At 41.3% G+C, this 27,163-nt stretch overlaps 6 protein-coding genes across 6 annotated transcripts; all 6 read left to right on the plus strand.

Annotated features, from left to right (window-relative positions):
* The first annotated feature begins 205 nt into the window (after positions 1 to 205).
* LOC101291888 (vinorine synthase-like) lies at positions 206 to 1,750 on the plus strand. Its single transcript, XM_004309977.1, has one exon. The coding sequence runs from the start codon at positions 314 to 316 to the stop codon at positions 1,598 to 1,600; it is 1,287 nt and encodes a 428-aa protein (XP_004310025.1). The 5' UTR covers positions 206 to 313; the 3' UTR covers positions 1,601 to 1,750.
* Positions 1,751 to 2,422: 672 nt separating this feature from the next.
* Positions 2,423 to 8,061, plus strand: LOC101315202. Its single transcript, XM_004310128.1, has 5 exons — positions 2,423 to 2,948; positions 4,705 to 5,785; positions 5,931 to 6,903; positions 7,146 to 7,614; positions 7,661 to 8,061. Exons 1-5 carry the CDS (start codon positions 2,423 to 2,425, stop codon positions 8,059 to 8,061), a joined length of 3,450 nt encoding a protein of 1,149 aa, XP_004310176.1.
* Positions 8,062 to 17,512: 9,451 nt separating this feature from the next.
* Positions 17,513 to 18,993, plus strand: LOC101292180 (vinorine synthase-like). The gene has a single exon (XM_004309978.1). The coding sequence runs from the start codon at positions 17,563 to 17,565 to the stop codon at positions 18,850 to 18,852; it is 1,290 nt and encodes a 429-aa protein (XP_004310026.1). The 5' UTR covers positions 17,513 to 17,562; the 3' UTR covers positions 18,853 to 18,993.
* A 1,438-nt stretch (positions 18,994 to 20,431) lies between these two features.
* On the plus strand, positions 20,432 to 21,916 carry LOC101290723 (vinorine synthase-like). Its single transcript, XM_004310129.1, has one exon. The coding sequence runs from the start codon at positions 20,432 to 20,434 to the stop codon at positions 21,914 to 21,916; it is 1,485 nt and encodes a 494-aa protein (XP_004310177.1).
* A 1,142-nt stretch (positions 21,917 to 23,058) lies between these two features.
* LOC101291015 (ornithine decarboxylase-like) lies at positions 23,059 to 24,318 on the plus strand. Its single transcript, XM_004310130.1, has one exon. The coding sequence runs from the start codon at positions 23,059 to 23,061 to the stop codon at positions 24,316 to 24,318; it is 1,260 nt and encodes a 419-aa protein (XP_004310178.1).
* Positions 24,319 to 25,105: 787 nt separating this feature from the next.
* LOC101291304 (ornithine decarboxylase-like) lies at positions 25,106 to 26,542 on the plus strand. Its single transcript, XM_004310131.1, has 2 exons — positions 25,106 to 25,961; positions 26,118 to 26,542. Exons 1-2 carry the CDS (start codon positions 25,106 to 25,108, stop codon positions 26,540 to 26,542), a joined length of 1,281 nt encoding a protein of 426 aa, XP_004310179.1.
* The last annotated feature ends 621 nt before the right edge of the window (positions 26,543 to 27,163 follow it).

Raw genomic sequence — 27,163 nt, forward strand, 5'->3', positions numbered from 1 at the left:
GTAAAACAAAGATTCCACTTTTATCTTGTCTTGGGTGATAAGTATCCATTAAGCTCCATCCCTACCAACTTGTCTTGGTTAATCATGTAGAAGAAGTAAACGTCCGGCCACATTGCATATGTAATTGCGTCAACCAGTCAAGAGATATGGACACCTCGCCCCCGCCTTAGCATTATATATTGGATTGCATATCCATGCAGTATGCTCACAAAACCATATCCTTGTTCTAGCTAAGCTATCCCAACTCCTCCACATATACTAGCTCAGCCAAATTTGAACTCATCGATCATTGTTCTTTTAGAGTTTGATCACGATGAAGGTTGAAGTGATTGAGAGGGATTGCATCAAGCCTTCTTCTCCAACCCCAAACCACCTTCGCAAACACGAGCTTTCATTTCTCGATCAAGTTGCCCCTCCCATTTTCATGCCCATGCTTCTTTTCTACCCTGCTACTAGTTATGGTAACGACGAAACACCTTTGTCCGCTAGCCGGGTTAAGCAGTCCCTATCGGAGACCTTAACACAGTTCTATCCGCTAGCCGGAAGGATTATCGACAACGCCTTCGTCAACTGCAACGACGAAGGTACTCCGTTCGTCGAAGCACGAGTCAAGTGCCTCCTTTCAGACGTTGTATCCCAACCGGACCCGAACCAACTCAACAAGCTACTACCATGTGATTTGGAATGTGTGGTCGACTTTGTTCTTGCAGTCCAAGTCAACATCTTTGATTGTGGCGGCATGGCTATCGGAGTTTGCATTTCGCACAAAGTCGCTGACGCCTTGTCACTAGTCATGTTTCTCAACTCTTGGGCGTCCATTTCCCGAGGAGATAACTGTAACTACAGAGCTCCCATTTTTGACTTGGCTACGTTCTTCCCGCCAAGATCCATATCGGGGTTCAAACCAGGAGTTGGAATAGCAAGAGACAAAATCGTTACAAAACGATTCGTTTTTAGCGCCTCCAACGTCGCTTCTCTCCGAACAAAATACACGACGTCTGAAACTGAGAGACGCCCGACTCGTATCGAGGCCCTGTCAGCTTTTGTATGGAGCCGTTTTTTGGCTTCCACGCAAGGAAAGCCCAACTCGGACATAGTTTACAAAGTTCTCCACGCTGTAAACCTACGTACCAGAATGGAACCGGCTCTTCCGGAGCACCATTTCGGAAATGTGAGCAGGTTCGCGACGGCGACGACGTCGTTTGAGGAGGGCGAGGAGGAGTGTTATGGGTTTGTGGGACAAATGAGAGATGCCATAAAGAGCGTCGACGGGGAGTACATGAGGAAGATTTTAGAAGGCACGGCGCATGTTGATTATTTGAAGCAGAGAGCGGAGGAGTTTCTGAAAGGAGAAGTGGTTTCGTTTAGCTTCACCAGTCTGTGTAGGTTTCCGTTGTATGAGACTGATTTTGGGTGGGGGAAGCCGATATGGGTCGGGTCTGCTAGCCTCACGTTCAAGAATTTGGTTTGTTTCATGGATTCTGGGTCTAGTGGTGGGATCGAAGCGTGGGTTAATTTGAAGGAAGAAGACATGGCTAAGTTTCAAGAGGATGAGCAGTTGCGCGCACTCAGTTATCCAGCCAGAGATGCTAAAGTTTAGTGCTGCCCGGTCCACTATTAATAATGGATGATGTGCTTAATTAGATTTTACTTCAGTTATATTTCTTGATCGATTTGAAGCAACTGATATTATTTGCGTTTGAATAAATTTGTTTATCAACTGAAGGAAATAGTAAAATTGTAACTTCAGTAAAAAAAAAAAAAAAAAACAGTGTGTTCCTTGTGTGTACTGTATATAATTCCCATAGCATTTTAAGGGTAATGAGCAATACAGCTTTATTGTTTACCACTTTACCTACCCTTTGCAAGGATTGCTAGCTCTCTTTCAATTCATGTCTTTTTTTTTGTCAATTCCACTCATGTTTTATCCGTTCTCATACGAGCTTAGGCTGATCGATGAACAAGGCTAGTTCTCTTGCTTTGTAGAATTGTATGTAGCCGTCCGGCCTCTCATGCTAACAGGTCAATGAAGACATGCAGCTCGATGGTTACTAGCTAACTTGTCTGAGAATCGATCATAATGATGCCAAGTTGTTATTTTGGTTGGATATCATATAATCGTTGTGATCTTTCTTTGACATCTTCCCTGTAATACTAAAGACATACATACTTCATGTTTATATATTACAAACTTATATGTCCAAACGAATACAGCCTTGGTTGTGCGAAAATTTGCAAGGGACGTTGTCTCATTCCTCAAACCAAGTCAGAATTTTCTGAATTGATTTGATATCATCTTGTAATTTTATGTATTTATTATAGGAAAATATGTATGGAACCTAGCTAGCATCTGTTATATATACTGTGCTCTTGCAATTCACTTGATTAATGAGAATCAATAGCTAACTAGGAAGAACTTTCTATGAAGGTTTACATTGAAGTAGTATCCAAAGAGATTATCAAACCATCTTCTCCAACTCCCGACCATCTCCGCCATTACCAGTTCTCCTTTCTCGATCAGTTATCTCCCCCAGTCTACAACTCCTTGGTCCTCTTCTATGAATTCAATGGAGAAACACAACCCAGAATTCCTGAAATATCCAACCACCTTAAGACCTCCTTATCCGAGGTCTTAACACTTTTCTACCCATTAGCCGGACGAGTCAAAGACAACAAGTTTATAGATTGCAATGACGAGGGCATACCCTACCTTGAAGCTCAAGTCAAGAACTGCAAACTTGCTGATATCCTCAAGAATCCGATCCCAGAGGAGCTCAACAAGTTCGTCCCATTTGAACTGGATGACACTGCTAACGAATATGCTCTAGGAATCCAGCTCAACATATTTGAATGCGGGGGATTTGCAATTGGTCAATGCGTCTCTCATAAGCTCGCAGATGGATCATCTTACTTCATGTTCAGCAAAACTATTGAAAGAAAGCATATCAGTTAAGGTATTATGCATTAATATGGCAATGTGTGATGGAGGTAATTGTGGATCATGTATCATTAGGCAATCAATCAGTAGTCATGTAGAGTGATTGTAGGATCGTAATTTTTGTCATTGATTCCTTGAGTAGACTTGTATGCATCCTATATGTATAGCTAGCTTGTACAGACAAGTGTATTGCAATATACAGAAATTCATCTTCACTATCATTTTGTTTATGGTATCAGAGCACCAATTCTGGTGCCTCTAGCTCAACACCTTCCGCCACAACAAAATCAAAAACACAAATACCATCACACCAACCAACATGGTTGACACGGTTGAAAATCCAGAGCAATCAAAACAGAAACGCAACATCACGGCCAACACAACCCTTACAGTGGAGGAGTACAACCAACTCAAGGCCTTACTGAAAATCCAGAACGGTAATAACCAACCACTTGCAAATGCAACAGGTACACCCACTTGTAATGTTACACATCATGATCCGCATTCGACATTGTACTGGATTGTGGATAGTGGAGCCACCGATCACGTTTCTCATCTCTCTCCTACCCACAATACACTTAAAGGGTCTCATGGTTATGTTGGTCTACCTAATGGAGGAAAAGCTTATATTGAAAGCATTGGAACCTTTAACTTGTCACAAGAGTTTTCTCTAGACGGTGTTCTACATGTGCCTAATTTTCGAGTTAATTTGATATCTGTGAGTAAATTTACTCGAGCTCTGCGGTGTATAGTGATATTCCATCCGGATTTTTGTGTTGTGCAGGACATGAATACGAGGAGGACGATTGGCCTGGGAAAGCATTACAATGGTCTTTATTATCTCACAGCAACCCAAAACCCTCGCCTTGCCAATCATATCACCAGTACCTCTAATCTCTGGCACCAACGACTTGGACATCCATCAGATGCACCCCTTCATGCCCTATCCCAATCCTTTCCTGAAATTATTTCCAACTCCAAGCATATTTGTGAGGTGTGTCCTTTAGCAAAACAAACTCGTTTATCATTCCCATCCAGTTCAATAAAAACAAATGCACCATTTGATTTTATCCATTGTGACATTTGGGGACCACACAAAACACACACACATTCTGGGGCTCGATATTTTCTAACCATTGTCGACGATTATACTCGTTTTACCTGGGTTCATCTCATGAGTTTTAAATCCAACACTCAATCTTTATTGAAATCTTTCTTTGCTTGGGTCAAAACTCAATTTCATCGAGACATTAAGATTTTACGTGCCGATAATGGGGGTGAATTCACGTCAAAGTCAATGCGTTCTTTCCTTGACGAACGTGGCACTATCTTTCAACACACATGTGTTCATACCCCTCAACAAAATGGGGTAGTCGAGCGTAAACATCGCCACCTTTTAAATGTTGCTCGTGCCCTACGTTTTCAAGCCAATTTACCATTACGTTTTTGGGGGGAAAGTGTCCAAACATCATGTTATCTCATCAACCGTCTACCCACACCACTCCTTTCTCTCAAATCTCCATATGAACTCTTACACAACAAATCGCCGAATTACTCCGATCTTCGTGTTTTCGGTTGTTTATGTTACGCCACAAACCTCACACCCAAACACAAATTTGATGTTCGGGCGCGTCGATGCATTTTCATTGGCTATCCTCTTGGGCAAAAGGGTTATCGTGTTTATGATCTTGAAAACAAAAGATTTTTCTCTTCCCGGGATGTTACATTCCATGAAAATATCTTTCCACTTAATCATTTTCCACTAGAGGATCAAGAAGACTACCCGGTCCTTCCTACTTCCATCGATCCAATTCAATTTGCTGGGCCCAACCCACATGAACAACCCACTCCTCAACTATCCACTCCTTCACGTACCCAATCTCCTCCTCCACCGACTCATACTGTATCTGATTCTCCACCAACTGCCGCTCATGACTCCTCCACCAACCCGTCGTCACATCGACCGGCGTCACCCCAACCAACGTCGCCGGCCTTCCCTGACCCTACGCCGCCACCACAAAGCCCTTCAACCACTGACGCCACCACCACATCGGCGCTGCCTCTAGCGCCTTCATCATCGGTGGACGACCCATCCCCACCACCGGTCCAGTCACCATCATCCCATAATCCGCCAACTCCGCTATCACCATCCTCAGCCCATAATCAACCACCAACACCGCTCCAAACACCACCACCACCACCAATCCAGACGCCACCACCACCGACCCAGAATCATCCATCACCGGCCTCGCATCACCCACAACCGACCCAGATTGATACAGCCATCCCAGACCTTCGCCGCTCCACTCGGCCACATCGACCTCCACCTTACCTTCGAGATAACAAAACGCACCATGCTGTCCTCCTGGGCCCTGACGCCTCCTCATCCATGTCTGGCACTCGGTATCCTCTACAACAGTATGTTTCCTACTCTGGGTTGTCTGATACATATCGTTCATTTGTTCATACTATATCCAATTTGGTTGAGCCTTCCAATTATGAACAAGCTAAACATGATTCAGAGTGGGTTGCAGCAATGAATTCTGAAATACAGGCCCTTGAAGACAATCACACATGGTCTATGGTCCCTCTACCTCCTGGCCACCGACCCATAGGATGCAAGTGGGTCTATAAGATCAAGTACCATGCCGACGGCAGCATCGAGCGTTACAAAGCTCGACTTGTTGCCAAAGGGTTCACTCAACGCGAAGGCATCGATTACAAAGATACTTTCGCCCCTGTTGCCAAGCTCATTACTGTCCGTTGCTTACTAGCAGTTGCCGCTATTCGAAATTGGCCATTACACCAGATGGATGTGCATAATGCTTTTTTTGCATGGAGAACTCAGTGAGGAGGTGTACATGCTTCCACCTCCAGGTTATCATCGACAGGGGGAGAATGTAGTTTGTCGACTCCATAAATCTCTTTATGGCCTAAAGCAGGCATCTCGCAGTTGGTTCTGACGTTTTTCATGTGCCATACAAGAGATTAGATATCAGCAGTCTCGTGCCGATTACTCACTGTTTACACAGGTCCGTGGTAATTCAATTACTATTATGCTACTTTATGTTGATGATATGGTCATAACAGGAAATGATGAAAAGGCTATAAGTGACCTCAAACAGTTTCTCAATAGCTGCTTCAAGATTAAAGACCTTGGTCCACTCAAATACTTTCTTGGTATTGAAGTTGCGCGTTCTCAAGCTGGAATTACAGTTTGTCAACGAAAGTATACATTGGACATATTGGAAGAAGCTGGGTTACTTGGAACAAAACCAGCAACTGTCCCCATGGAACCTGATTTGGTGCTATCAGAAACAGGGAGTGAAGCTCTCAAGGATCCCACTCGATACCGCAGGCTGGTTGGGAAGCTGATATACCTTACAATTAGCCGACCAGAAATCACGTACTCTGTGAACACACTCAGTCAATTCATGCAGATACCCAAGTTACATCACCTCAAGGCTGCCCATCGACTTCTTCAATACTTGAAGGCAGCCCCAGGGCAAGGACTATTATTCCCATCAAACAGTCCACTTCACTTGATTGGATATTGTGACGCTGACTGGGCAAGATGCCCAATCACACGACGGTCTATAACAGGCTATTGCATTTTTCTTGGCAAGTCTCTTGTGTCTTGGAAGAGTAAAAAGCAGACAACAGTTTCAAGATCATCAGTTGAAGCAGAATATCGATCCATGGCTGCAGCCACTTGTGAACTTTCTTGGTTGAGATATTTATTAAAGGATTTACATGTAGCACATCCTCAACCAGCAAGATTGTTCTGTGACAATCAGGCAGCCTTACACATTGCTGCAAACCCGGTGTATCATGAGAGGACGAAGCACATTGAAATAGACTGTCATACAGTTCGTGAGAGAATCCAAAGAGGAGAGATCAAGACGGCTTATGTGGAAACTGGAAAGCAGATAGCAGATATACTTACGAAGCCATTGCGATCACCGGCATTTCACACACATCTCAGCAAGTTGAGTGTCATTGACATTCACACTCCAACTTGAGGGGGAGTATTGAAAGAAAGCATATCAGTTAAGGTATTATGCATTAATATGGCAATGTGTGATGGAGGTAATTGTGGATCATGTATCATTAGGCAATCAATCAGTAGTCATGTAGAGTGATTGTAGGATCGTAATTTTTGTCATTGATTCCTTGAGTAGACTTGTATGCATCCTATATGTATCAGCTAGCTTGTACAGACAAGTGTATTGCAATATACAGAAATTCATCTTCACTATCATTTTGTTTAAAAACTTGGGCTGCCATTGCCCTCGGAGTCTCTGGAGATCATAGTCATGCCGAAACCAATCGCCCCGAATTTATTTCAGCCAACCTCTTCCCACCAAAGGACCTCACCGGGTATATCAATCCAAGCATTGCGTCTATCACAAAGAACAAGGTAACAAAAAGGTTTGTGTTTGACGCCTCTAACATAGAGGTGCTCAGAGTGAAATATGAAGGCAATGCAGGTTTGGAGAAGGATGAAAAACACCCATCGCGTGTTGAGGTCTTATCGGCTTTCATATGGAGCCGATTTGTGGCGGTTACTAAGGATACTGGAGCAGCTGAGAAGTTGTACATGGTGATCCATGCAGTGAATTTGCGTTCAAGGTTTGATCCACCATTGCCAGAACATTCTTTTGGCAACCTTTATCGTGTTGCCAGGAAAATTAGTATTAATCCTTCATTCTTGATAAATAGTACGTACTACTACATCCGAAGAAGAATATTGTTATGGTCTCATAAGGCAGGTATGTGAAGAAATAAGCAAGATCGACAAGGACTACTTGAAAAGACTGCAACAAGGCGATGAGCACTTGAGTTTCATCAGGAGAAACACTGATAGTTTTATGAAAGGAGGGATTGTTGCATTTAGTTTCAGTAGTTTGTGCAGTCTTCCAATATATGATAGTGATTTTGGTTGGGGAAGGCCTACGTGGGTAGGTTCGCCGGCTCGGACCTTCAAAAACCTGGTCCATTTCCTGGACACTAAAGAGGGTGATGGAATAGAAGCTTATATTTGCTTGGAGAAAGAAGTAATGGCTAAATTTGAGACTGACAGTGAGTTCCTCGCTTATGTTAATCCAAATGATGTGTGTTGATGTAACACTCTGACCCAGGTGTTAGGAAAAATAAACAAATAAAATAACTAAGAAAATTCTAAATCGAAACGGTGGTAGGACCTCAAAACAAACAAAAGGTTTGTTGTGTTTGAAACCTAAATTTATTTTGTTAATTTGCGGCTGCACCCAAAACTCGATCGGGCTGCCTACGTACCCTTTTAAAGGGATCAAGCCACTCGTAGTTCATCATTTTATACTAATTATCCACCTTCAATAACAATTGTGTCGAATCTGGAATTTGTGTGGGTGTAAGTCCTCAAATTGATAAGGACACCAAGTTCTCAATCCCACACTTCCTCTCATTTTTTCCGATAGTTTCCTAATTACATACCATGCTCGCTCATATTAAGTTCATCGTCACATTCCAATTCACCTTTAAGCTTGCTCAAATCAACACTTCAATTACTAACCTATCTCTGATTTTACTATGGACACCCAACACCTCTATTTGGGATTCCTCTTGCTTCTGCGATTCTTCCCAAATCCAATACCATGCTCATTCTTTTTCACCATTCTACAATATCGTTCTAGGCATACGAACTTACTCATAATGAACAAGTACACCTACAGATACTTTCATTATCCAACTTAACATCTTTCTTCTACTTCCTCTATTTCTGAGATCAAACCTCCATTTGACAAAACATCATAAATCAACAGATACATGAAACCACCAAAATCAGAGTAACAAAATTATTACTCTCACTCCCAACAACACCAACACAATAACCTGATATGAACAACAAATCCAAAATCATCACCGCTGCCAATTACCGCCCCTGCCAACACCAACACAGTACTCCAAAATTCCAAACCTTCAATTTTCAATCAAACTGCATCTCAAGTACACAGAGAATATGAAATTCGAAACCAGATATGAATCAAACACCTTCACCGCCGCCGTGCACAGCAGCACACACGGCGGTCCTCCTTTGCCAAAACCCAACTTCTTCAAATCCCAACCAATCTCAATTTTAATTATATAAACAGGTAGAGCTCGACTAACTGACCCATTTTCATACCTGAGTCGACATCAAAGCACACCGGAATCCGTCGAACTCTCGCCGAAAAATTTAAACCACTCCTTAACATCGGTTCTCACTCACCGGACCTCATCTCAGCAAGCTGAAGGCACAGGAACGTCGACAAGACCGAGACAAAGCTACCAACACCATCCACGCCCGCCGCCGTGGCCGGAATCGAGAACTTGCCGGCAACCCAAAAAAGTTTCCTTTCTTCGAATCTCTCTCTCCTCAGCTTCCCATGAAAATCCAATGGCACAGAGACGTCAGGGAGAACGAGACCAAACTGCCAATACCGGTCATGCTCGCCGCCGTCGCCGGAATCGGAAATCCGATCGTAAACCCAATCACCTTCTGTCCTCCTTTACTCTCTCACCGGAGCTCCACTCTTCAAAATGGAGTCACAGGGAGATTGGGGACGTCGAGACGGGCCTGTAGATACCAGCCTTGCACCGGAAGGCGACCGGACGACGAAGGAGGGGGTTGAGCTCCGTCGCTGCCGAGCCGCTCTCCCGACCAAGTCGGTCTGCCTTTTCTACTCCTTTTCTCTCTCGAACCTTCTTTTACTCTTCCTCCCCCCCTTCTCGACCCTTCTCCTTTTCTCCAAAAAAATATCCACATCCCTTTACCGGGATAGTAACCTTCGGTAAAGGGAACTTTCCATTTTAGACCATAACTTTCTTATACAAACTCCGATTTGAGCGTGCCACGTGTCCACGAACTCGTATTAACGTCCTCTACGACTTCCATGAAGGAAGTTTTCCCAAATTATCGACTTAACGAAAAGTCAACCTTTGGATCTTTTACGGTAAAACGGTTACAAGAAACAATAATTGAAAATTTACTATAAACTTCATAAATTCAAAGAACATAGCTCGTCGCTCCGAAAAATAATCCGGGCATACCGATGAGCTCGTATAAACGTGTACCACGACTTCGGAGTTTTAAATCCACTATTTACCGTTTTTAGAAAAACTCGAAAACAACTCGAGCAATCACTATTTAAATCTCTGAGCGCGAATAAAGAAAAATTCGCGGTAACTCATAACCCCGAATAGTAACCTTTTAGGTACGGGGTATTACAATCTTTCCCCTTAAAAGAAATTTCGTCCACGATTGGTTAAATGGTCAATACCCATAACAATTCACTTTCTTTTCTATGTCGGGCTTCAGTACCCATAACATATTTTTCCATTTCCCTACATGGGAACTCGACTTTTACTAGTCTCATAAATCAATTCCGAAGCTAATCATCTTAAGTACCAAGGGTTCCTATTTTACCAGGACACCACTCTACTTCGAGTAATTATTTCGCTTCCTCAAAACAAATAGGAGATAACAATATCTAATCTCATCGTCATTACACAATAATATCCCATCAACATGGTCTATGGATTACTTGATCCGTATACATTCATTGCATAAACACGCCATAATCTAGGACATTAAGTCCAAATAGGCATAAATATAATTACCTACCCAACCAAGAAGTCAAGTCCTCCTAGACTTATCGACTCAACAATGAATGAGTCAACGTCGTCGTCAATATTTTACAATCTTCGACGACCAAATAAAAAATGAAGGAAATGTATCTCTCTATCAATCAAACACCAGCACAAGGAGATCAATCCTCGTAAAAGATCAACGTACACAATACCGGCTATACTTTTAGCCTTCCATACCTCAAGTATGAGGAAAAACACAGTGAAACTCCATAACCGGCTTCCACAATTAAATCCATGATTTATCGTGTGAGTAGAAGGTATCTCATCACCCAACCTGAGTTTGTTATGCACTCGCTATCCACGAACTCAGTTCTAATTATCATTTACGTGACATGAAGTCTATGAATCATCATACACGATATAAGCTGCTTTCCAGCTTCCCACATCTTAAAAAAATGAGGGAAATACGATGGCACTCTATAACCAGGTTTAACTTCAAAACTCATTGTCTAAAAACATCATAGTAAGTATCTTATACGATCCATATATGTTGTATACTTACATATAACCGCGTCCTTACATTAACATAACAATTCCTTGACCATGAAGAAACGATAACTACCAATTAGCTTATCATAACTATTGCTCATTTACAGCAACATAGCACAAATCATGTTCTCTAACTTAGAATATATCATATAACCAAAGACTCAGACCACACGACACTATGTCATCATGGTAGTCTATTAATTCCCACTGAAGATACTATACGAACCAAACCAGCACAATGGTCATTGTCCAGAATCTATTGCGCCAACATATATATTTTACCAATCAAGGCCAATTTCAAATGTCCAAATCCCAGTAATTCACACTAACAATACTTACCGACTCGATTCCAGAATCAATATAAGTAGTAAGTGGAATTTACGAACATCAGTTAGTAACCAAACTTTAACATAATCACCATCCAAAACTGGTATGTTCGGTCTCAAATACCACTAGTATCTGAGAAAGGTCCTGTGGGACCACCTTTAAGGAAATTCTTCCGAAAATTCGGCAGAATCTCCTTTAAAAGTGGACTACCCTTGACCTGTAAAAATAATACACATAGCCCAACATAAACAAATCTCTGGAGCTTACTGCTCCCGATATATCCACATTGTCGAATGGACTATATAATCATTCATCTTATATCCATAAATGCAGATTTTTTTTTATTTTTTATTTTTTATTTTTTGCACATCGGATATGTCATTAACTCATATTTACTCAATAGAGTAATTCATCATTGCAAATCATGAAAACCGATTAATAATAATCATATATGGAAAGCACGATTATATTAATAAGGTATAAAACCATACCTGCTCACTCAAGTGAGTCACATTTTCCCGTTTTATAGCAGCATCGTGCAATCCCCGCACACAGCGGTAAAACCCGACGCACAGCCATCAACCCCACACTTGGTGGTAATACCCCGCACTCTCGGTGGTGAAAATCCGGCACACGGCCGTAAAACTTCGCACACGGCGATACTGTATCCCTACCCTGGGCAGTCATCCCGGCACTCGGCCGTAAATCTCCACACTCGGTGGCAATCATCTCAGAAGTCCGCAATCAGATCTGGCATTGGCAGCAATACCCGACATTATGTGGTAAAACCCGGCACTTGGCCATAACCAGTGTGGTAAGCCTACGCCCCCCAGGCAAGACGTGGTCGCACCTACACTAAACCCCGCACGTGGCGGTAACCCAATACAGTATCCTACGCCCCCGAGGCAAGGCAAGGTCACACCCGTACTGTAAACCCAGCCGAAGCTGTAAACCCAGCATATAGCTGTAAATCACCCCACACAACATGCCAGAAGGGTATAACCGCTAATACCAAAGTTGGAATCGCCTGCATCAAACCACTATACCAACATTAGTAACATGCTTAAACCGTTGCACATACTAATTGAGTTCATGTAGAACAATTATAATATAACCGCTTGTATCAAATTATTCAAGAAATTTCTTTAATACATACCTGCATCCTCGAGAGAATTGCACTGCATCATACTTATAGCAAGCAACTCAAATAAAAGGATTAGTGATTTATATCATAAAATCACATATATGATGACCCAAGTCATAGATTAGTGTCATGGTGTGGGTCCCAATGACCACAACATAATAGCACATGATAATAGTATAGGTAAGGGTAAAATATTGTATAGCCCTTTTGGTTTGAAGTTGACATTTGTTTAGTCCTTATGATTTTATTTTAATCTGAATAGTCCTTAAAATCACGATTTTTCATCCAAATGGTCCTTATGGTTTTATTTTAATCTGAATAAACCTTAAAGTCATGATTTTTCATCCAAATAGTCATTATGGCCTTTAACTGAGAAAATGAATCAGAATGACTATTTGGATGAAAAATCATGACTTTAAGGACTATTCAGATTAAAATAAAACCATAAGAACTATTTGGATGAAAAATTATGATTTTAAGGACTATTTAGATTAAAATAAAACCACAAGGACTAAACAGATGTAGACTTCAAACCACAAGGACTAAACAAATTTCAATTCTATAGGTAATTTACGTAATACCAGAATGATATTAACATAACATTCACCAACTCAAATCATGATGATAGTCATGCAACTAAATGAATTAAGTGATACAGGAGGAGGCACACATAATTATATACCACATAATCTATAGATATATATACACAACTAGGTTGCCGTACCTGATGTCCAGAATTGTGTCCTTCTCATCGTTCTAATACCGAAGTGCTTATAAACACATCTCGAAACTTAAACGATAGTAAGCACTTTATTCACCTTGTCAACATATATGATCATTTGTAGTCGAACAGTGCAAGTAACATAATATACATGTTCCATGCACAAGTATTTAATGAAGAAGCTTCCTAGCTCATACATCATCAAAAGTATATAAGTTCCTTAGAAATCAAACTCACACCACAAAGTAGCTCACTATCAGTTATTCATCACAAATAACACATGGTTCAAATAAAACTGATAACTAGTTGTCATAATATCATCCGGTTTCATTCTTCAACTTAAGGATAGTTCTGAGAGACATGCTTCTCTCATAATTCTCAATACATAAGTACAACATCAAATTTCACATGGAAGGAGTATTGAAACCTAGGTTAAGTCTTGTGCCATCCAGGCATACTGATTCTCAACCTAAGACAAGAAAATTTCGTAAAAAGATTCCGTCAAGAAAAGAAAACGTAGATATACCAACAATGGTCTACATGATATTCCCGCAGACAAGATTTCCCAAGTGCTCATTTTAGATCAGTAATCCAAACCTAATTTAAACCAAACCAAGAAGACGTTCCTCTAAAGTTTCAAAACCAAATGTCAACATAATAGAAATATAGAATCAAATATAGCATTAGGCATCCACATAACCGTAGAAACGAACCAAGCATTCATCAAACCACCCAAATCAAACCAAATAATAGCAAAGGGATGCAATAGTCAAACACTGTTATAGCATACCAAAAACAAACAACTCAACACCACAAATTATTGGAGCGACCATGGAAGCCATCAGTCTATTCGTTCATAAAATAAACGAAGTTTGTTTGCAACTTGCAAAAATTAAGAACCTTGTACCAGACCATATAAGAGCAAGATAAGTCAATATAATGCAATCGTGGTAGCTACTGACTACCTAAAAGTTCCAAAATCCTTTCCCCTCTACCTGTTCACCCCAAGGGATCCTATCCCCGCACTGATACCAATTTGTAACACCCTGACCCAGGTGTTAGGAAAAATAAACGAATAAAATAACTAAGAAAATTCTAAATCGAAACGGTGGTAGGACCTCAAAACAAACAAAAGGTTTGTTGTGTTTGAAACCTAAATTTATTTTGTTAATTTGCGGCTGCACCCAAAACTCGATCGGGTTGCCTACGTACCCTCTTAAAGGGATCAAGCCACTCGTAGTTCATCATTTTATACTAATTCTCCACCTTCAATAACAACTGTGTCGAATCTGGAATTTGTGTGGGTGTAAGTCCTCAAATTGATAAGAACACCCAAGTTCTCAATCCCACACTTCCTCTCACTTTCTCCGATAGTTTCCTAATTACATACCATGCTCGGTCATATTAAGTTCATCGTCACATTCCAATTCACCTTTAAGCTTGCTCAAATCAACACTTCAATTACTAACCTATCTCTGATTTTACTATGGACACCCAACACCTCTATTTGGGATTCCTCTTGCTTCTGCGATTCTTCCCAAATCCAATACCATGCTCATTCTTTTTCACCATTCTACAATATCGTTCTAGGCATACGAACTTACTCATAATGAACAAGTACTCCTACAGATACTTTCATTATCCAACTTAACATCTTTCTTCTACTTCCTCCATTTCTGAGATCAAACCTCCATTTGACAAAACATCATAAATCAACAGATACATGAAACCACCAAAATCAGAGTAACACAATTATTATTCTCACTCCCAGCAACACCAACACAATAACCTGATATGAACAACAAATCCAAAATCATCACCGCTGCCAATTACCGCCCCTGCCAACACCAACACAGTACTCCAAAATTCCAAACCTTCAATTTTCAATCAAACTGCATCTCAAGTATACACAGAGAATATGAAATTCGAAACCAGATATGAATCAAACACTTTCACCGCCGCCATGCACAGCAACACACACGGCGGTCCTCCTCTGCCTAAACCCAACTTCTTCAAATCCCAACCAATCTCAATTTCAATTATATAAACAGGTAGAGCTCGACTAACTGACCCATTTTCATACCTGAGTCGACATCAAAGCACATCGGAATCCGTCGAACTCTCGCTGAAAAATCACTCACCGGACCTCATCTCAGCAAGCTGAAGGCACAGGAACGTCGACAAGACCGAGACAAAGCTACCAACACCATCCACGCTCGCCGCCGTGGCCGGAATCGAGAACTCGCCGGCAACCCAGAAAAGTTTCCCTTCTTCGAATCTCTCTCTCCTCAGCTTCCCATGAAAATCCAATGGCACAGAGACGTCAGGGAGAGCGAGACCAAACTGCCAATACCGGTCATGCTCGCCGTCGTCGCCGGAATCGGAAATCCGATCGTAAACCCAATCACCTTATGTCCTCCTTTACTCTCTCAACGGAGCTCCACTCTTCAAAATGGAGTCACAGGGAGATTGGGGACGTTGAGACGGGCCTGTAGATACCAGCCTTGCACCGGAAGGCGGCCGGACGACGAAGGAAGGGGCTGAGCTCCGTCGCTGCCGAGCTGCTCTCCCGACCGAGTTGATCTGCCTTTTCTACTCCTTTTCTCTCTCGAACCTTCTTTTACTCTTCCTCCCCCCCTTCTCGACCCTTCTCCTTTTCTCCAAAAAAATATCCACATCCCTTTACCGGGATAGTAACTTTCGGTAAAGGGAACTTTCCGTTTTAGACCATAACTTTCTTATACAAACTCCGATTTGAGCGTGCCACGTGTCCACGAACTCGTATTAACGTCCTCTACGGCTTCCATGAAGGAAGTTTTCCCAAATTATCGACTTAACGAAAAGTCAACCTTTGGATCTTTTACGGTAAAACGGTTACAAGAAACAATAATTGAAAATTTACTATAAACTTCATAAACTCAAAGAACATAGCTCGTCGCTCCGAAAAATAATCCGGGCATACCGATGAGCTCGTATAAACGTGTACCACGACTTTGGAGTTTTAAATCCACTATTTACCGTTTTCAGAAAAACTCGAAAACAACTCGAGCAATCACCATTTAAATCTCTGAGCGCGAATAAAGAAAAATCCGCGGTAACTCATAACCCCGAACAGTAACCTTTTAGGTACTGGGTATTACAGTTGAGAAAGTGAACTGAAGTTTGGTCACTCCAAGTCTCCAACCATGCATTACCATTCAGTTTTGTATTATTTTCGTTTTCTCTTTTCAACTTCAAATTTTGGAAAATTACTTGTTAGTCATTTTCCATTTGTGCAAAATGGTATTCCAATATTTCAAATTTTCAACCTTATATCTTAGTGTTGGAGATCACTACTACAGTAGTACAGTACTACTAGAGCATATTCGTTAGCAATGTCAATATTTAACAAACGAATTATCGAGATGATTTGTAAGGATTTCTGTTCTTTAGATGGCTTTCAGTCTTTCACAACCATATTTCGATGTCTTGATTGATCACTACTACTAATAACCAACACACGCTAGAAACTTCGAGCTCCAGATCGAGATCCAGTTCTACGTACCTACCCCAGTGGGAACTGAGAAAAACCAAAGAAGAAAAGTTATCAAGGCATGCATTGACACCAGCTATATATGGCCGGCCGACCGGTCATGTCCCCGGTGGAAGAGACGGCTCTCAGCTCATATTTCAACTCATGGTTGGTAAACGAACTTTGAATAATTGAGTTTCGTTACCACCGGCCTTTTATTATGAGTTTCGACAAAATGCTATGTTGAATTGTTGATTGTCATCTGTGACGAAATAGACACTAGTGATCTAGCCACGTCCCATACGTACACTGTTACGTATGCAACTCCCCTGTAATTTGCTGTTATATTAGTGCATGCTAGATGGATATCACACTTCAGGTGGCTCTATATTTAACTAACACATTATAAAGGTGATGATTATAGGTATTTTATGCAAATATAGGGAAGAATTTAGAGCACTGAAGGAAAACATATCAACGAAGGAGGCTTCCTGCAGGGGTACCAATGATCAAAACACATCAGGCTATGCGTAATATAGAACTTGGACTTTTGAAGTATAACATACACATTCAAAATCAAACACATCAGGCTATCTACCAAGGATCCACTTTTTGTTTTGCCATACCATAAACACACAAAACTGCAACAATCACACTTTGACTTCGTAACCCTGCAGTGTATATAAGTAGGAGCACCCGATATATCATTTCACCACAACTACACCATCGAGTAGAACAATTTAGCTAGCTAGGAGAGATCGATGGGTATAATGAAGTTTGAAGCCGAAGTGATCTCCAAGCATATTATCAAGCCTGCTTCTCCAACCCCTGACCATCTTCGCCATTACCAGTTCTCTTTTCTTGATCAAATATCTCCCCCGGTCTATAACCCTTTGCTTCTCTTTTATGAATTCAATGCCAAAACTCAACCCAACATCACTGAAATATCCAACCACCTGAAGACCTCCTTAGCCAAAGTCCTTAGCCTCTACTACCCACTAGCCGGACGATTCAAAGACAACCAACATGTGGATTGCAATGACAATGGTGTACCCTACCTTGAAGCTCAAGTCAACTGCAAACTTTCTGATGTTCTCAACAATCCAATCCCTGGAGAACTCAACAAGCTCATGCCATTTGAGCTCGACGATGTGGCAAGCAAATATCCCCTTGGCGTCCAGCTCAACGTGTTTCAATGTGGTGGTTTTGCTATTGCTCAATGCCTTACTCATAAGCTCGCAGATGGGTTGTCATACTTCACGTTCAGCAAAACTTGGGCCGCCACCGCCGGTGGCGAACCTAAAATAGCGCAGCCGCAGTTCATTTCCGCCACACTATTCCCTCCCAAAAATTTAAGCGGATACGATGCGCGCACCGGCATCACCAGAAACAAAGTAACAAAAAGATTTGTGTTTAGTGCCATTAACATAGAGGAGCTCAGAAAAGTTCAGGCGAATAAGGCATCAGCACACCCTTCGCGTGTTGAGGCCTTATCGTCTTTCATCTTAAGCCGATTTGTGGAGGCTACCAAAGACATTGGATCGGCTGAAAAGTTTTACAGGGTGGTTCATGCTGTGAACTTGCGGCCAAGGTTCGAACCACCACTGCCACACCATTCTTTTGGGAACCTTTACCGAGTTGCCATGACAGCTCCGTTACAAATAAGTTCCGGGGAACCATATCACGGTATACGTGAAGAGATAAGCAAGATCGACAATGCATACGTGAGAAAACTACAGAAAGGTGATGAGCATTTGAGCTCCATCAAGACGTATGCTAAGAGTTTTGCTAAAGGCGAGCAGGTTACAATCAGCTTCAGTAGTTATTGTAGGTTTCCTCTGTATGATAACGATTTTGGTTGGGGGAGGCCTACGTGGGTGGGATCGCCGGCACTGACGTTCAAGAACCTAGTGAACTTCATGGACACCAGAGAGGGTGGTGGAATTGAGGCGTATATTAGCTTGGAGGAGGAAGTCATGACAAAGTTTGAGAGCGATGTAGAGCTCTTAGCTTATATGTCTTCGAGTGCGGTGCTGAACCAAGCAACGTAGTACGTGTTGTGGACACTGGCATGGACAAGTGCGAAATATTGATGTGTGTAGGGAAGGCCTTTTTTTGTGTGTGACTTCTGAGATTGTTCTATATATTCAAATTTTCAGGTCCCCGAGTAGTCAATAAAATTTCAGATATGTCTCTGTAATATTGTTTTGGTGTTGTAACTAAAATCAATTAATTGGTTTGTTTTGGTATTCTTAATTATCTACTTTCTGGTACAAAGCCACTTTAATTTGTAGAGTGAAAAACCTCTTAATTAGGAGAAATTTTTCAGTGCTACGGGAGGACCACGTGGCAGTCTGACGTGGTCCTACTTTCCAATCGAATTTAGACATGTAGATTTTCTTCAAAAAAAATTATTTCAGCTATTTTGTCAAAGACCATTTTAGGTTTTCTGTTGTTTTTTTAATACTAAACCCTAAGCTCTAAACCCCAAACCCTAAACCCTAAACCCTATACCCTAAACTCTAACCCTAAACTTTAAACCCTATACCCTAGACCTTAGTTTGAACTTGCTAAATACCCATGAATGTCATTTCACAAAAAATAGAAAATATTTGTTTATATTTTAGTCGTAAAAAATCCACATGTCTAAATTTGATTGGAACGTAGGACCACGTCAGACTGCCACGTGGCCATATTTTAGTTGTTCTTCATCTTTAATTTGGATGCTCGTTATGCAAATTTTGGGCTTGTTTTATATTTTCTCAGGATTGTTTTTTTTTTTTTTGTCTACATACTGAACAAAGTATGGTAGGGTTTTTCCAAACTTAGTTTAGGGTTTTAGATTCAAATTTCAAAATTGAGGTTTGTTTATTTATCTAAAGGTATATAAAATTTGATAAGTATAACCATGCCATTTGTTGAAGAAAAAGTTATAACCAAGCAAGTAATTTAAAAAAGAAAGGCCACTCTGTTTCACTGGAAGAGACTTGCAATCCTTAATTATAACGACAATAAGTTCGTTAGAAAGAGATGGAAAAACAAGTGAAAGTAGATCACATGTACAGTAGATCACAATGAAAGATATGAAAAGATACGGGCAAGGAGATTCGGACAAGGAGTAGTCCAAGTACCACCATATGAAAATTTCGGCATCAACATTGAGAACGGGGACTGGTTAATTTATCCTAATCCCAATTCAAAATAAGATCCTTCACAGAGGGGTAAGTTAATTATGCTTTCTTCCAAACAAGAAATAACAAAACTTTGTAGTGCACATATCAAGACGCAATTGGGTCCTTCTTTAATTGAAAAAAAAAAACAAAAAACAGAGCAATGTGGTAATACAACCAAACCCTGCATGGCTGCATTACCGTTCATGCAGATCAAAAACAGAGCAAATTTGATTATGTACTGCCAAATACAGATTCACCAAAGATTCTCATGTCTTACCCAGTTCATGATATTTCATATCTTATTGCAAATCGACTTCTCAATCGTCCGTGATCACTAATGTTTCAGATTACATGAGATAAACAATCACCAAGCTACGTATATATAATTTGCATCACTGTAGGCCAGTTTGATATATACTTCTTCCATTAGAAGATCCATATAGCTTAACGAACCGAAATGACGACGCTTGAAGTGGAAGTAATCTCCAAGGAGATTATCAAACCATCTTCTCCGACCCCTGACCATCTTCGCCATTACCGGTACTCCTTTCTCGATCAAACCTCACTTCCCCAGATCTATAGCTCTATGGTTCTCTTCTTCCAATTCAACGGCCAGACACAACCCAACATCACTGAGATATCCAACCATCTGAAGACGTCGTTAGCCGAGGTCTTAACACTCTATTATCCCCTAGCAGGACGAGCTCATGACAACCTCTATATAGACTGCAACGACAAAGGTGTTCCCTTCCTTGTAGCTCATGTCAACAACTGCAAACTCTCCGACATGCTCCGCGATCCTATTCCCGACGAACTCACTAAGCTGGTAGCGTTTGAGCTTGACGACGTTGATAACAAGATCCCCTTTGGTGTGCAGCTCAACGTCTTTGAATGTGGAGGGTTCGCTATAGGTCAATGCATTTCTCACAAGATTGCAGATGGGTTATCTATGCTCATGTTCAGTAGAGCTTGGGCAGCCACTGCGCGACGAGCCCACGGAGATCAAGAAGCCGAAATACTCCGTCCAGAATTCATTTCCGCCACGCTTTTCCCAACCAAGTTGTTTACACAGACATGCATTGGCGTCGCGAAGAATAAACTAGTGACAAAGAGGTTTGTGTTTGATGCGTCTAACATAGAGTACCTCAGAGCAAGATATGTGGGCACTACGATGAAGCGCCCATCACGCGTTGAAGCCCTTTCGGCTTTCATATGGAGCAGATTTGTAGCCATTTCCAAGGATGATGGCATTCATGAGAAGTTTCACAGCGTCATCCATGTTGTGAACCTTCGTCCCAGGTTTGATCCACCTCTGCCGCTACACTCATTTGGAAATCTGATCAGTTTTGCATGTTCAACTCCTTCGTTGTTGAATACTAGAGAAGAATGCTACGGCCTAGCAAGGCAGGTTCGAGAAGCAATATGCAAGATCGATAAGGGCTACATCAAAAAGCTTCAAGGGGGTGCTGATCATGATAACATGACCAGTAGTGATGGAGGAGAGAAGGTTACATCTTTCTTTACTGGTTTGTGCAAATTTCCTTTATATGATAACGATTTTGGTTGGGGAAAACCATCATGGGTGTACGTGAGGTTGCCAGGACTCAACTTCAACAACCTAGTGATTTTTATTGAGACCAAAGACAACAATGGAATTGAGGCATACATTACATCGGCCGAGGAAGTCTTGACTAAACTGCAAAGAGACACCGAGTTCCTCCAACGAGTGTACCCGAGTTGGATTTGTTCTAGTCCGAGCTTAAACCATCAACCAAGCCCATTTGCAGAACTCCAGTGCCGAAACCGGCTGAATTTGATCAAGAAACCAAGTGTCCTTACTTTCAAAAAAAAGAAACCAAGTGTCCTAACCAAACCAGTGACATGGGGAGCAGGTTCAGTTAGATTATTTGGTTTAGCTGTCAGAGTTTTAAAAATGAAATAGATGAGTAACTGATGTACGTAGGAATTAGGATACAAACCTATCCTCTCACCGTTCTAAATTCTAGTGCTTTTGTTGCTTTTTATTTATTTATTTTGAAAAATTTTATAATGTGTTAATGCATCATCGACTTTATTTCTAAGTTATAAAATGAGTTTTCAAAGTTGTAATATTAGTTCTTAAAGTTGTAAAAAAATTTAGTTACAACATTAGTTCTTAAATAGTAAAATAAGTGCTTAAATTAATAATTAATTGTTCAACGTGATAAAAAAAAAGTTGATGCAAGTTTACTATTGATTGAATGTTCAATCGTACAAAGATGTGACATAATATACAAGCATCAGTGAGCTATTTCAGGTAAGCTATAATTGGATACAACATGATCTTATCATCACTCCCAGTCTCCCATACTCTTGATCCATAATTCTCTACAATTTATCAATAATAGCAGCAAAATAATTGATTTGTTTCTTTCCTTTATAATTGGACCAAGAATATAATCAATATATCGTCCGCGTATCCCCTTATTCGCATGTGCACATAAAGACATGAAATATTTCGACATTATTTTGAGATATGGGATACGTTTATCATAAACCCCATCATGAAATAAATCCTAATCGAAAATATGGCAGACAAGCATGACCAAACCCTGTACTACCATACCATGCCAAGGTGTCCAGGGTACTTCTGTCGAAAACATTCACCAAAGATTAGTCTTTTCCCCCAACATATATTGCATATATTATTCTTCGTAGCAACTAGCAAACACAAAGAGCGTGGTGATTATTAAAATCTTCCATCTCACTGCCAACTCATTCTGCCGGAGTGATCAGGGTTAACGATCGAGACTAATTTTGATCAATCTTTTGGTTCTGAACTAAGTTAATTAGCTTGCTTAACTCGGTAAGATATTCAATCGTCAATACAGATCACAGTTCTTTAATACTAAGCCAGTTTCAGCCTTGAGTACGCTCTGTCTAGCTCATTGCTTCGATCAGCTTATATATATAGGAGCTCTAGCTATGGCTTCAGAGGAGTTAAGCTAGCATTTTAGCACACAGATATATTCTTCTCTGTTTCGTGTTCCTGCGCTGTTAAAAATCTTCTAATTTCTTTGTCGTAAATTAAACAGGATCATCAGCATGGAGGCCTTGCTCGAATCTCTACTAAGTGCACCGGATCAGTTCTTGAGCAGTAACGGATTGAAGATTGATGAATGTTTCTCTGAGAAGATCATTTCGACAATCAAGAATCATCAAAGTGAGGAAGCATTTTACATGCTGGATTTGGGTGTTGTCGCAAACCTCATGGATACCTGGAAACGAAATCTTCCAATGGTCCAACCCTTCTACGCTGTTAAGTGCAATACACATCCGGATCTCCTCGCCACCATGGTGGCTCATGGCTCCAGTTTCGACTGTGCAAGTCGGTCCGAGATTGAATCCATTTTGGCTCTGGGGGTTTCTCCGGATCACATTATCTATGCTAATCCCTGTAAAGCTAGCTCTCACATCAAGTACGCTGCTAAAGTTGGCGTTAACCTAACCACTGTCGACTCACTGGATGAGATTGAGAAGATCCGGAAATTGCACCCAAAAGGTTCTTTACTGATCCGCATTAAAGCTCCGGACGAGAGTGGGAGCAGGTGGCCAATGAGTTCCAAGTACGGTGCTCTTCCCGAAGAAGTACCTCAACTCCTCCAAGCCGCTCAAACTGCAGGACTCAAAGTTTCCGGGGTGGCATTTCACATAGGGAGCAAATCCCGCAATTCTCAGGCATACAAAACAGCCATACAGGCAGCTAAGGCGGTTTTTCAAGAGGCGGATAGGCTCTGCATGCCTCCCATGCATGTGTTGAATATTGGCGGTGGCTTCGTCTCCGATGCATTGTGCTTTGAAGCTGCGGCAGAAGCCGTGAAAACTGCCGTGCACAGGTATTTTTCAGAAGAGGAGCGACGCAGCTTAACTGTGATTGCCGAGCCCGGTCGGTTCTTTGCAGAGACGGCTTTCACGCTTGCCACCAATATCATCGGGAAGCGAGTGAGAGGGGAGGTCAGACATTACTGGCTCAACGAAGGGTTCCATGGCTCCATGATGCGTGTGGATCGCGCTGCGCTAGTTCGATCCTGCATTTCTCTTAAATGCATGTCCAATAACAATGGTAACGACAATGAGAAGAACCCAGGCATGATGGTAATGCATGACGGTGGTGCTCGCACTTTCAGTTCGATTGTGTTTGGTCCGACGTGCGATCCGATTGACAAGGTGTCGGAGGGTCACCAATTACCTGAACTAGAGGTGAATGATTGGTTGGTGTTTCGGAATATGGGTGCTTATACCTTATCGTGTAGCAACAACTTCAATGGTTTTAGCTCAGCCAAGATCACCTACCTTACTAACTGATCGATAATGACACATGTATTGCAAGACTTGCTCTTGGTACTGTATCAACTAGCATCGTCAACTCACGCTCACGAAGTTACAGGCCAATCACCTGCTTTGTTTAAATTTCTACATGTAATCTCATGTATTGAGTTTCGTTTTGATATTTTTGTGCGGAGGAAATAGTTTTTGTACGTATCCCATGCATGTGATAATATTGTTTTGGTGTTTTGGACAATTTATAAGTGTTTGATATTTGAGAATTTTTCTTTTTGATTGATAATTATTAAAGACTGTTTTAGAAGAGATGGAGTTATAAATTATATATAGATATATATACTTAATATTGATAGAAATATATATAGTTAGATAAATAAGAATAATAACAATACAACGTACAAATAATAAAAGAACATATTTCTCAAATGAATAAGATAAATGTATAGTTAGATAATTGAATCGGATTTCTCAAATGAATTTTCACTCGTCTCACATATTTTGGGAGGAGGGAATCAAGCGGACGACGATGCATTGGCAAGTTTTGGTTCTACTTCTACAAGCTTTGTTTGGTGTTTGGTGGGATTTTGCAACTCGATCGAGCAGCTCACGTATTAATTAGACCCATAAAACAATTAGGTTACTCATGCTCTTCTTGCCTGGTTGGTGCTTCATATATGGAATTAATAACATGTATGCTCATTAATAGTTCACGTAAAGGGATGTCTCCGGTAAATAAGCACCTAATCCTTTCAATTTGTTGAGTTGCGTCTACTTTTCTTGATAATTTTGTCCAGTGTTGAATATCATAATGGAGTATTGTAATGTAGAGAGCGTCCAAGCCCTACTGAGTGCACCGCCTGATAAGGTCATGAGCATTAAGGGGCTGAGTACTGATGAATATATCCTTGAGAATATCATTTCGATGATCAAGAAACAGAAAGATGAGGAAGCGTTTTACTTGCTGGATTTAGGTGTTGTCATCGACCTCATCGAAACCTGGAAACGTAACCTTCCGATGGTCCAACCCTTCTACGCTGTTAAGTGCAATCCACATCCGGATCTCCTTGCCACCTTGGTGGCTCATGGCTCCAGTTTCGACTGTGCAAGTCGGTCTGAAATTGAGTCCATTTTGGCTCTTGGAGTTTCTCCGGATCGCATCATCTATGCAAATCCCTGTAAAGGTATCTCTCACATCAAGTACGCTGCCGAAGTTGGCGTGAACCTAACCACTTTTGAGTCACTGGATGAGATTGAGAAGATCCGGAAATTGCACACGAAATGTTCTTTACTAATCCGCATTAAAGCTCCGGACGAGAGTGGGAGCAGGTGGCCAATGAGTTCCAAGTACGGTGCTCTTCCCGAAGAAGTCCCTCAGCTCCTCCAAGCAGCTCAAACTGCAGGGCTCAAAGTTGCTGGGGTGTCATTTCACATAGGGAGTAAGTCCCACAATTCTCAAGCATACAAAATAGCCATAGAAGCAGCTAAGGCGGTTTTTCAGGAGGCAGATAGACTCTACATGCCTCCCATGTATGTGTTGAACATTGGCGGTGGCTTTGTGTCCGATGCACTGTGCTTTGAAGCTGCGGCAGCAGCGGTGAATGCTGCCGTAGACAAGTGTTTTTCTGAAGAGGGGCGACGCAACTTAACAGTGATCGCAGAGCCAGGTAGGTTAGTTTTTTTTTTTTTTTTTTTTTTTTTTGTTTGTTGTTGTTGTTGTTGTTGTTGTTGTTGTTGTTGTTGTTGAAAAGATAAAGAAAATTACAACTTGAAACCCTATTACAACCAAAACTGAACTGATCCAAATTAAAAGATCCTACCAGGTAGGTTCTTTGCAGAGACGGCTTTCACGCTTGTCACCAACATCATAGGGAAACGCGTGAGAGGGAAGGTCAGGCAATACTGGATCAACGAAGGGTTTTATGGCTCCATGATGCGTATAGACCGCACAAGCCTAGTTGAATCATGCATTTTTCTGAAATGCATATCCAATAACAGTAGCGAGAGTGAGAAGAACTCCACCCTGATGATATGTGGCAAAAGTAACGGTGGCGGTGCTCATACTTACAGTTCAACTGTGTTTGGTGCGACCTGTGATCCGATTGATAAAGTATTGGAGGATCACCAGCTACCAGAACTGGAGGTGAATGATTGGCTGGTGTTTCGAAACATGGGTGCTTATACTTCGTCGTGTAGCAACAACTTCAATGGTTTTGGCTCCACCAAGATCACCTACATCATTAACTGATCAAATCGTCAATGATGCATTAGTTTTTGCAGTACGTTTGTATACAATATGAATAATGAATGATCTTCCAGTTAGTCATCGTTATGTACGTACGCAACTTAATGGGACGAACAATACAATGTTGGAGAACTTATGTGCCACAGCTAGCTGCCCATCAATTAGCAAGACCCATGCAGCCATGTTTTCTTTTCTAATACTGATTGACGCTATGAATCTATACCTTTTTGTCACTCATGTTGTAATTGCAAATATTGCGCGAAATATGCGACTGTAACTCTGATCGTTGCCGCATAAAGAATGAAGATATTTTAATCCTTAATGAGGCATCCGCCTCAATAGCCTGAAGCTATAAACACTTAACATATGTCGATTGCAATGATGAGGGCATTCCGTACGTTGAAGCTCATGTAAAGTGTGGACTTTCTGAACTTCGATCTGAAGTCCTCTACAACCCAGTCCCTGGTGAAGTCAGTAAGTTCATGCCATTTGAACTAGGTAATGCTGCTAATAAGTTTCCTCCAGGCGTCCACCTTAACATATACATATATTTGAATGTACGTGGAGGAATTTCTTTTGGTCATTGTAGTGCTCACAATGTCACAAGCTTGGCATGGAGATGCA

The sequence above is a fragment of the Fragaria vesca genome, unplaced genomic scaffold (assembly GCF_000184155.1).
Source record: "Fragaria vesca subsp. vesca unplaced genomic scaffold, FraVesHawaii_1.0 scf0513160_u, whole genome shotgun sequence".
NCBI classification, from domain to species: domain Eukaryota; kingdom Viridiplantae; phylum Streptophyta; class Magnoliopsida; order Rosales; family Rosaceae; genus Fragaria; species Fragaria vesca.

Bases quoted from the DNA above. Each gene is read 5' to 3' on its own strand.
- LOC101291888 (XM_004309977.1), top strand. From the start codon at position 314: ATGAAGGTTGAAGTGATTGAGAGGGATTGCATCAAGCCTTCTTCTCCA.
- LOC101315202 (XM_004310128.1), top strand. From the start codon at position 2,423: ATGAAGGTTTACATTGAAGTAGTATCCAAAGAGATTATCAAACCATCT. The intron at 2,949-4,704 runs GTTAAGGTATTA...ATTTTCCACTAG, and splicing joins TATTGAAAGAAAGCATATCA to AGGATCAAGAAGACTACCCG. The intron at 6,904-7,145 runs GCATTTCACACA...TATATGTATCAG, and splicing joins CGAAGCCATTGCGATCACCG to CTAGCTTGTACAGACAAGTG.
- LOC101292180 (XM_004309978.1), top strand. From the start codon at position 17,563: ATGGGTATAATGAAGTTTGAAGCCGAAGTGATCTCCAAGCATATTATC.
- LOC101290723 (XM_004310129.1), top strand. From the start codon at position 20,432: ATGACGACGCTTGAAGTGGAAGTAATCTCCAAGGAGATTATCAAACCA.
- LOC101291015 (XM_004310130.1), top strand. From the start codon at position 23,059: ATGGAGGCCTTGCTCGAATCTCTACTAAGTGCACCGGATCAGTTCTTG.
- LOC101291304 (XM_004310131.1), top strand. From the start codon at position 25,106: ATGGAGTATTGTAATGTAGAGAGCGTCCAAGCCCTACTGAGTGCACCG. The intron at 25,962-26,117 runs GTAGGTTAGTTT...AGATCCTACCAG, and splicing joins AACAGTGATCGCAGAGCCAG to GTAGGTTCTTTGCAGAGACG.